General features: G+C 42.4%; 2 protein-coding genes across 4 annotated transcripts in view; one reads left to right on the top strand and one right to left on the bottom strand.

Moving 5' to 3' along the window:
- The window catches only part of LRRC31 (leucine rich repeat containing 31), a 20478-nt gene extending 19274 nt beyond the window's left edge, over positions 1-1204 (top strand). For both annotated transcript variants that reach the window (XM_019503274.1, XM_019503273.1), the window contains one exon: positions 769-1204. In XM_019503274.1, coding sequence (XP_019358819.1) covers positions 769-1088 — 320 coding nt within the window. In that variant the 3' untranslated portion in view covers positions 1089-1204. The remainder of the gene's footprint in view (positions 1-768) is intronic.
- A 1183-nt stretch (positions 1205-2387) lies between these two features.
- On the bottom strand, positions 2388-10074 carry LRRIQ4 (leucine rich repeats and IQ motif containing 4). 2 transcript variants are annotated; one of them, XM_019503271.1, is made up of 6 exons: positions 9694-10074; positions 8250-9377; positions 7319-7492; positions 6430-6568; positions 5030-5226; positions 2388-4662 (listed from the first exon to the last, which is right to left on the bottom strand). In XM_019503271.1, the coding sequence occupies exons 2-6, from the start codon at positions 9354-9356 to the stop codon at positions 4510-4512; spliced, it is 1770 nt and encodes a 589-aa protein (XP_019358816.1). In that variant the 5' UTR covers positions 9357-9377; positions 9694-10074; the 3' UTR covers positions 2388-4509. The 2 variants fall into 2 exon arrangements, with proteins under 2 accessions (XP_019358816.1, XP_019358817.1); XM_019503272.1 differs by lacking the exon at positions 7319-7492.
- Positions 10075-10101: the final 27 nt, after the last annotated feature.

The following is a 10101-nucleotide window of genomic DNA, read 5'->3' as shown; positions in this document are numbered from 1 at the left end:
GCATTAGGGGGAAAATGAATATCAACTTGTAAAAAAATCAGTATCAGTTTTATGTCTTCTTCCTGCTGCTTCCCTCCTGGCCTCTCCACAGTGAGGGCTGGCTCTATTGTTGAATGGCTTCATTAGCACTTTTTCTCTTTCCAAACTTCACTGTAAAACCTTCCTGCTCATTTCATCCATACTCAATGCTGTACTCCATCCAACTTACCTTCCACTTCTGAGGTTGTCACCCATTTTCAATCTGACCCTTTTGTAGTCCCTGAGTTCCTTATGAATGGGATATGCTGTAAATTATTCACCTTCAGCTGGGATAAAATAGTCCATTGAGGCCAATGGCCAGTATATCTGATTATCAGATCAAAAGGTTTTATATCACAGAGGGCATGTCTACACGTGCGTTTTAATGTGCAGTATCCTGTTTTATTGCACATTAAAGCATCACATAAACTGTTATTACACAAATGCGCAATAAAATAGGCTACTGCGCAGTAAGTGTCTCTTAATCATGCACATTCATTACTGTGCATTAAGGCAGCCTAATGCACATTTGTTTAAATAGCTCACATTGGAGGTACTAAATTAAATGCACATTAGAAAAAGTGCCTTAATGCAGGTGTAGACATGCCCAGAGTGATTAATCTTTGTTAATGTTTGTGTTTTACAACTGAAGGGCCTTAAATAGCCTAATAGTAAAATACCATATGAGCTTTTGAAAGCAATTATTGTCAGTATATATTAATTGTATATTCTGGTGGCTGTATCTTTCAGCATTACTGATGCGAACAGGCCACCTAGCTAAACTACAAAAACTGGACCTGAGTTATAACGACACTGTCTGTGACGAAGGATGGGCCACCTTCTCTCAAGACCTGGCTGAACTCAAAGAACTTTCTGAATTGGATGTCAGCCTTCGGCCATCATCATGTCGTGACTGTGGGATGTGGTTTGGCAAGTTGTTAACAGCTTTGCCTGAGATGCCGGCATTCACTGAGTTAGGGATGCAGAGGTGGGTCTTTTCAGGACCACAGCAAAAACAACTGGAGTACTTCAACCGGGATAGCACAAGGAATGTTCGGTTTGACTACTGAGGCCAGGTGTCAGTCTCTGAGAAGGCCTTTCCAAACAGCACACCAGGAACAATGTATCATGCGACTCTGCCTTGGAACACTGCCAGTTTTCATTAATAAATTCATTTGCATCTTGACTCTGGCTGTCATTCCCAGAAAGCCAGAGCACTACAAAGATGTAAATTACCATACTTTCTCACATACAGCATGCCCAAGAATACAATACACACCTTGTTTTTGAAAGGTAGAATGCAAGAAAAAATCTTTCCTTGTAGAAAGGAACTGAGCAGCAGCAGCCAGGGAGCTGAGCCAGCACATTATTCTACTCCCTGTGGATCACTGCAAATTTTTCTTTTGGTTTCACCCAGTAAGAAAGAACTTGCTTATACCATCTTTGCTGCTTATAAAGCTCACCCCAATTTTCAGCAGCTGCTTTTTAGGGGAAAAGATATACATCATATGTGAGAAAATATGATATGCCTTGGATCGTATTATGCCAGTGCTTTTCTAATATAAAAGATCTGTCTGCTTTTAATGTTCAACATTTTAAATTGAAACATTTTCCATCACATTTGTGCAGATGCAGCAAACATCTTTTCTGACAGAAAGGACACAGTACTTTGAAACAAGTCCAGCAATAAGAATACTTGAGGACAGATTCTGGCCCTGCTCTGCCCCTTCTGCGGCTCTCATGGTACAGAGGAGCTAGAGAGCTGATGGGGAATTTCCTTTGTGTAGAAGCAGCATAAAACCGAGGTAAACAGCCAGACACTGACCCCTTTGCAAGCGACCTCAGTGTAGGCAGCAGGCTGGAGACAGAGAGCCCATTTTTTCTCAGTACTGCAAAGCAACCAATAGGTATCTCGAGAAAGGTTGCAATAAGATAGAGGAGTCCTACAGGCTGTTCCTCCTTAGAGTGGGGGTGTTTCAGTCATTGCAGCAGTCTCACTGCCCTCACAGCCACCTCTTCTGTGTTGCTTCTCTCAGGAGGTACAGCACCCTTTAGCCACTAGCATTAAAGTCCTAAAGCACTGGCCATTGAAATCAGGGTCTTTCCAATGCCTTCACTAGGCTTCCCATTACATTACTACAGTAGGCACAAACCTCAAATCGCATCCTCTACAGCCCCCCTGTGACATGGGCAGGGAATGCTATTATCTTTGTCATATAGACACAGAACAGCATCATGGACTAGTGGAGTGTTTTATGTAAGACCATAGAGCAAGACACCACAGACTCTGGGACAAGCTTCAGGCATTCACTGCACATAGCCCTGGTCTCAGCTTACAAGACGCATTAAACCAAACAGCGACATGACAGGACTAAGATCCTTTTACTCTTGTTTTTACAATTTCTCATTAGTGTTCTCTAAGTTAAGTGGCTGAAGCTGATGGCTTCTCGTCTGTAGGACCAGATTCAGACTGCCTTACTCATGCTAATTGTAGCCTGACCAAGATCCAGATTGTCAACCATTTACTTCTGTTGAGTGGTACTTTGGTCCAGATTAGGATATGGATGTATGGACAATTTATTGCATAGCAAAATAGAATGGGGTTTTACATTATATCAGCTGCTCCTCAGCAACTGCATATGTACATGCTCTCATCCTATGATAACAAGTAACTAAACTACATGAACTCATTTCTCTTTCATCAAGGGCTATACTACTACAGTTTATCTTCAGCGTATTGTGGGGTAAGAACATGCATATGGGCAGCTACTGATAAATGGTAAAGCCATATCCATTTTTTACTCCACAGTAAATTGTTTATATATACATATCATAGGGTATATTAATAACTAAGGATATCATAATGTGCCTCCTGAGTGAGAAGCCCTATGAAATCTTGGGATGGTTTGAGCAATAAATTAGCCCCAAGAATGCCTCCATGCAGAAGCCTTTTCCCAATGGCTGAGAGACTGCAGAGCCATTCATCTCTAGTCATTTAGCTCAGTAGGCAACCTCCTCCCCACCCTGGGAAAGCACTTCTGTGTTTGAAGGGTCTTTTTCAGCTTTCAGCCCAGGAAATACATCAGTGTCTGTAGAGGAAACCCCTCTTCAGATTGTAAGAGCCAGCAAGCTGTCACTTTGTTTGCCCTTCTCTCTTGTTTAGTCTATGCTTTCATCGGGGTGCCCCTATGAACTTCCTGGTTCCAGTTACAGCTTGATTGTAAAATGCATTTCACTCCACACAGGAGGTGAGACTGAAGTCACAGTATGTCTGCTGAGACATAGTAAAGAATGGTTATAGTTCACAGTGAATTATTTTCAATAGAGAAATTCCATGCTGGTGAGTCTGGACACAGATTACGACATGGGACATTGAAGAGAGAGCTTCCATTCCTCTTCTTTTTTTGCATGTAGCTGACATACACTTGTTGAGGCCTGTGCAGTCCATGCATCCACTTCTACCAATGAGTATCGTGTCAGCAGGATCTTATTTCTAATATGGAAATGCCGAGAACCTGACAGCATCAGAGTTAACACTGGCCACTCTTGCTTGACACATACTGAGATAAATTTATATAACTCCACTGAAAGTCCTCTCACTTTGACCCCACTATCTGTCTATATAGTTTTGATTTATTCTTTCTAATATCTCTACAACCCAATTTTCCTGATTATTTTCAAAGCAGAAACCCTTCTTCATGTGCAAATCATCTCTGCTCTCAGTTACTCCTCTTGGCCTTGATTTAGCAAAGCAAGAGCTACTACAGGAAAATAAGTACACTTAATTTTAAGCATGTGCTTAAACCATATTGACATCTATTGGACAAAAGCATGTATGCAAGTGTTGGGGCCTCTTGCTACATCACATTCAAGTTCTTTGTCTTCAATTACAAGGCTCTACACAAGCTTACCTCCATCTATCTTGCCTTGCAGACTCTAAAAATCCTACGACCAAAAGCTACTATAAAACACTTCAGTGGAAAGGACAATTATTTCTGGAAAAAACTTGTGAGATGCTTTTTGACTAGCTATTGACATTTTTGTAAGATTAGGATGGTTACAGTGATTGTTTTACCTAGAGGGGGCTGTGTCTCAATAAGTAAGCTGTGTTTTAGGCATGGCTTTTGTTTTGGATTCATTGCAATGAAAAGACACTACACATTGCTGTAAGAGCATTTTCATCATTGTAGGAGAAACAAATTTTAGAACACTTAATCAGTTCCAGGTCCATGGGTAGGCTTCACTTCCAGGTAATTACTCACCCTTGTACTTTGCAATACTAGAAATTCTTATTTCCAAACCCAGCTTCATGCAACTGCAGGAATTATGACAAGCGCAACACTGGCCATTAGAGAGCGAAGCTGTATTCACTGTAGTTGTAGTACTTTCTGCTTGGGTGTTTTAGCACTGACTTTTCCCTGCCCCCACCAAGTGTCATTCTTGGAATGTATAGAAGCTCTAACCAGTTTGATATATGTGCTGTATAAGAAATTACTTCTTTTTGCCCTTTGCTCCTTTGCCAGGCTTTTCTTTCCCCTTTTCTTTTTCTTTCTTTTCTTTCTTCCCTTTTTTCATCAGTTTTTGAAGCTCAGCAAAAGTCCCACATCCCTTCCTCACCATTAGCCCACGCCACCAGGCCTGGATCTGGAAAAGAGGGCATAATTACCTTAAGAAGGGGGCAAAACAAGGAGACACTGAATAATATGGCTGTGATTAGCAATATGCCAATAGGACCACATTGGGAGTAAACCTGTGTTAAATGCATGCTTCAACCAAACTCATGGAAGCTAAAAACTGTGCTTGCCTTATTCTTGGTTGAACCTTAGGTTGCACCATGATAATATGATTATTCTTAATAATACTGCACCCACAAAGCTACAAAAATTCACTGCTTTTAAGATGTTTCTGGGCTTTGCCAGGCATGCCCTGTAGAATGTTTCATAAAATAGCAGTTCATTGCTAAAGGGGCAAGTTTAGATGTGTATCATGGTGGAACCTTTAAAGCTTTTACCTTTGTGGCCTTCAGATTTTGTTCCCTTTTTTCCTTCAAATACTTCCATATAGCCAGCTTCCCCTGGTTACACACTTCAATTGGAGGGTCCATCATTGGGTTTCCATCCAGCAGGACAAGCTGCAGCTTCTGAAGACTGTCCAGATTCCCTGGGAGTTGAAACAACTGATTGTTCTGGACCAGCAATTCCTGCAAACCTGAACACACAAAACAACATAGGTGCAATGCATATAAGGATGATTTAAAATACCCCAATGTCCTTACAGTAAAACAGTGTATGGGTAGGAGAAAACTCATTGTTTTACATGCATTTGGATAGTTCTAGATATAGTTTATGCCAATCAAGACATTTCACTTTATGATACAAAGTTTCTAGCTCCAAATCTGGAGAGATCTGGGCAAGACTTTACTAAAAATACTGTAAGTTTATTGAACTTTGTGATTGTAATTTTTGTTTTGTTTTTTTGTAAAAAGGGAATAACATAAAAAAGGGTGTTATTGCTATTGTGCCTTCTGCTTCCTCCTCATTGAGCTGTTGGTCTCTGATTCAGGGTCAATGAACAAATATAAAACTCTTTCCTGCAAAACAGGAAGAGATTGAGAAACCTCAGATAAAAATGCATCTGCTCCCTGTAATGGCATACTTCTGAGCAGGCCACTAGCAATGGGAATTAAAGCTGAGACCTTTGGGACTGAAAGCATATGCTTGCCTGCCCTGCATCTGCTAGCCAAGGCTGTAGCAAGCACATTCATCACTAGAGGGGGACAGAGTACCATAGTGGGCATGTCTACAGAAAACTCTACTGCACAGCAAACTAATTTGCTGCATAGTAAAGCATCACCGTCTACACATGCACAGCAATTAGGGTGCAGTAGACTAATTTACTGCACAGCCAGATAGTTTCATCAGATACAAGTGGTATTCAGCAGCACAGTAAATTACTAAGCTTAAATGCATGTGTAGACAGCAAGGTCAGGATTAGTTTACTCTGGCTCAAATTGAGCTGGTGTATATTCAGTTCCATTAACTGCACATGTAGATGCCCTCTCTGAGTGGGTTTGAGTTAAATATACACCACCTATGCAATGAACCTGCAGCTTTGCCAAAGAAAATCATTCTCAGGTGAGCTGTATGAAGTCTCAAAATACCTTCTTCATCAGGAATTGCCAGAAACTGTTGGTTTTGCTACTTAACTTTTCACAGAAGTAAGTTACATTGAAAGTTATGCGGCAGAGAAACAGACTGACAGACACAAAAGAACACGTATCCTAAGCACGACACAAATCCCACGTCAAGTAGGCCAGGGTAGGTTTCAGAATGGGTGACAGGAGGAAGATTTTAAACTTCAAAAACCCCTGCAAACTTGTGCCCTTGCATAAGCATGGAATGTTTCTTTCACCTTGTAGTTGGCATATGGAGTCTGGGAGCTCTTGAAGGAGGTTGTTGTGACAGTTCAGAATTTCTAGGTGGGTCAGCAGGCCGATGGATGGTGGCAGGCACTCTACGCAATTGTTCTCCAGGTGTAACTCTTTCAGATTCTGAAAACGTGTACACATATTTGCATTATTTTTTGTAAATAAAGGATTTTCCCCCACAGGACGATATATGAACAATGAAAAACAGAATACTGGTAAGCGTAGAATACTGGGGACAACACTGACACTGTGCTGCTGCTGCTGGGAACTGTGGAGAACTTAGATACTATGCAGATGAGTTCTTTGGTAGCTCAGACTGATAGAATGGGGCTGCATAACATGGTCTGTATGTTGCACTTTTGAGATACGTTATCAGGACTTGAGGATTTACTTTTTTTGCCATCACTCAGAACCATACATTGTAATCTGTGGGCCCCCTTCAGCACTTCTGAAATTTTCTCAGTCTGAAATGCTTGCTCAGTAGGCAAGCAGAATGAAGGGCAGATAGGACAGCCACCAGCAACTGTAATGTGCCATAGGCTTGGTGGAAAGTGGGCAAGCAGTAAAATATGGCTTAACTATACTGGAAAGAAAGCACAATTGTAGTACATAAAATTTTGAGCCCATCAACTTTGATGATATGCCCTTGTTGCAAATGTTTAGCCCAGTCCTGGGAGCCTTTTCTGTCCTCCTGTTGCAAGAAGGTTCTCAGTGTTTTTCAGTATCAGGCCCTGTGTGCAGAACTCTCTTGAGATCTGTGGATGATCCTGCAAGACTGGGTTTTATTTTTTTCAGGCAGTCTAAGTTTTGTATGCTACTTTGTCATATCAAGCAGAATTATTACTAAGATCCATCCACTTCTATTTTTCCTACCTGTAGTTTGCTGATATCTTCTGGTAAACTGGTGAATTTGATTCCTTTATCTTGTCCCAGATATAATCTCTCTAATGATTCGAGGAGAAAGATTTCCTTAGGAAAGACACTGAATTTGTTTCCAGTCAGACCAAGGCATTTTAGTTTGGAGAGTCTTGCAACCTGCAGAGGTATCTAGACATATTCCAAAACAACTATTAAAACGTTATGTTATATTGGTAAAAAGGCAATATTCTGTCTGATATTTTAGAAAATACATTGATCCATTGTTATATATCAAAGCAGAATATTAAACTAGATATAATGTCATAATATCATATAGAGTGTGTAACAAATTCTATACTGTACTCCCTTCCTGAATTGCTTCTCACCTAGTTAATTTTACTTAAATAAAGCCACATGGTCTTTGCCAAAAGCATTCGTCTGGAATATAATATTTAGGGAGGGCCTGCTTCTGTATTCCCTCACAAACTATCTGTATATTGAAGGACAATTTACATGAATGAGACCCTTAAAGTGACTCATTTGTTTAAATTACTGTTCCCACAAATTTAACCTTTAATGTTAAAAACAGCACAAATCAAGATCTGAGACAAGAGATCTTTAGTATCTCATCATTCCTATTGAAAACACCAGTTACCATTTCGCTGTGCTGGTTTTCTTTTTGATGTTTGCATATGCAGCTATCAGTAGTAACTGGTTACAGCTATGAAACGATGAAACAATGAGGGACCTCAGCCATAGTTCAAAACCATTTTTGGTCTGGTGCTGCACAGAGATAAAAAAGATGGGCTCTGTCCCAAAGATCATATGCATATTGTCTCCAAAGTTTGCAGAGTCCAGTAGTTTAAAATGGGACATTTGAGAAACAAATCAGTCTGTGAAGTTGTCTTGATACAACATCTCATTCTAAAGATAAAGAAACCAGTACCTTGCAAATTTGATTGTCATCCAGTGACAATACTTCCAGGTTGCTCATAGGACAAATCTGTTTGGGAAATGCATCAAATTGATTTTCACTCAGATCTAGTATCTTCATCTCAGTTAACTTGGCAAAAGAAGCAGGTAGCACTTGCAAGCCAGTGTTTTTCAGGTAAATGAGGCAAAGAGACGGCCAATGGCAAATCTGACGTGGAAACTTTTCTAGGCTATTACCTGAGAGCCCAAGCTCGCTCATTTCAGTGAACTCCTTGAAGCTTGGTGGGAGCCTGTGCAGGAGGTTATTGGACAAATCAAGCACAGACAGTTTTTGACAGTGATGCAGCATATCAGGGACTGATGACAAGTTGTTATGAGCTAAAAATAGTTTAACCAAGTTTATCAAAGAGGCAACCTCTTCTGGGATGAAACTCACAAGGTTTTGTTCCAGATCTATTATTTCCAGGTTAAGAAGGTGGCACAGCTCTATGGGAAAGCTCTCAAATATGTTTTTTTGTAAGTAGATCTCTCTCAGTTTTCTGAGGTTCACTATTTCCTTAGGCAGACACCTCAGCTGGTTGCCAGAAAGGCCAAGGAGCTCCACGTGATGGAGGCATTTGCAAATCTGCACTGGAAATTCATCCAAGTTCACATCATAGAGCCTGAGCTGACGAAGAGCCTGCAGTTTGCTAATGACATGCAGCGAATTGTGAGACAGTGGATTGCTGCTTAAATCTAAGCTTTGGAGACACTTCAGCTCCCCAAGTTCTTCACATATGGCCTGTATGTTGTTCTTGTTCAGGTAGAGGACTTTCACATTCTTGAGGCGATGGATCTCTCCTGGGATACTTTCAATCAAGTTTCCTTCCAAGTGTAATTCTTCCAGATCTCCCAGGCAGAACACTTCTGAGGGGATCGTCGTCTGCTGCTGATTGCCTAAATCGAGAAAGAAGAGTCTACCTGCGACCTGCACGGGTGGGACAGCTTCCTTCTCTGGCTTCCCATCCTCTTGCCCGTGCCTTGAAATCTGCAAGCAAACGTCCCCAAGACTTTCCGTTCTCGCTTTTGAGAAATGAACATCCAGCGCGTCATCACACCCGCTTCGCTGCAGCTCAACCATCTGTGCTGCCTCGTTTTAGCTCTGAAAGCGAAAAGAAATAAGCAGTACTTACATGTGAGCCCACTCAAACAGCATCATATAAATACATGAGCAGAATCTGCCTTCCTCTGAGGTATTAGGGTGCCGGCCAGCGCTAAAGCGGAGGTGGGGGGTGGGGTTTGATGGGGCTGAGAAAAAGCCCCTGCTCATACTCAGCGGACTCAGGGGTTCTTGCTCTTCCAGTCGAGACGGACCCATTGCCAAATTTGGAGTCAAGGAGGATTTTTACCCCATCGGTCAGATCAGCAAGGGCAGGAGGAGGGGAAGGGGTCAGGATAGTCCCTTCTCTCAGCTGCACCCAGACAACGAAATTGGACATCTTTCACCCACAGCAATAGCTGGGCTCGGCGTCCAGGAGGTCGCAGGGTGGCTTGCAATGGACGACGCGCCACACGCTCCGGGTGCGGGCCAGTGGAGACCAACCCCTGCTTCATACAGGGGCGCAGGGCCAGCCCATTAACTCTTCCCAGCTGCAATAAGGATAACTGCAAGCGGCTCTGACAGCAACTGAAGAACATGTGCAGCGTGGCACGGGCGGGCTCATCCCCAGCTGTCGGGGACGTGCGGAAACCGCCTCTAGGGCACGGTCACGGCTGCTGCTGAAGGGCAGGGCAGTCTCCCTCAGGCAGGTTTGGGAGGCCCCGGCTCGTCCCCGGGGCGGCGACACCCTGCGCCCAGGCCCCGGGGCGGCCGCGTGGAGCGCGGG

This window comes from Gavialis gangeticus, unplaced genomic scaffold (assembly GCF_001723915.1).
Source record: "Gavialis gangeticus isolate Ggan-Ray unplaced genomic scaffold, GavGan_comp1, whole genome shotgun sequence".
NCBI lineage: Eukaryota > Metazoa > Chordata > Crocodylia > Gavialidae > Gavialis > Gavialis gangeticus.
This window is presented reverse-complemented; position numbering and strand designations above follow the sequence as displayed.

Excerpts from the sequence above, each read along its gene's own strand:
- LRRIQ4 (XM_019503271.1), bottom strand. The coding sequence starts at position 9,356 with ATGGTTGAGCTGCAGCGAAGCGGGTGTGATGACGCGCTGGATGTTCAT. Across the intron at positions 6,569-7,318 it reads AAGATATCAGCAAACTACAG|AATCTGAAAGAGTTACACCT; the intron begins GTAGGAAAAATA and ends ACACGTTTTCAG. Across the intron at positions 5,227-6,429 it reads CTCCATATGCCAACTACAAG|GTTTGCAGGAATTGCTGGTC; the intron begins GTGAAAGAAACA and ends TTGTGTGTTCAG.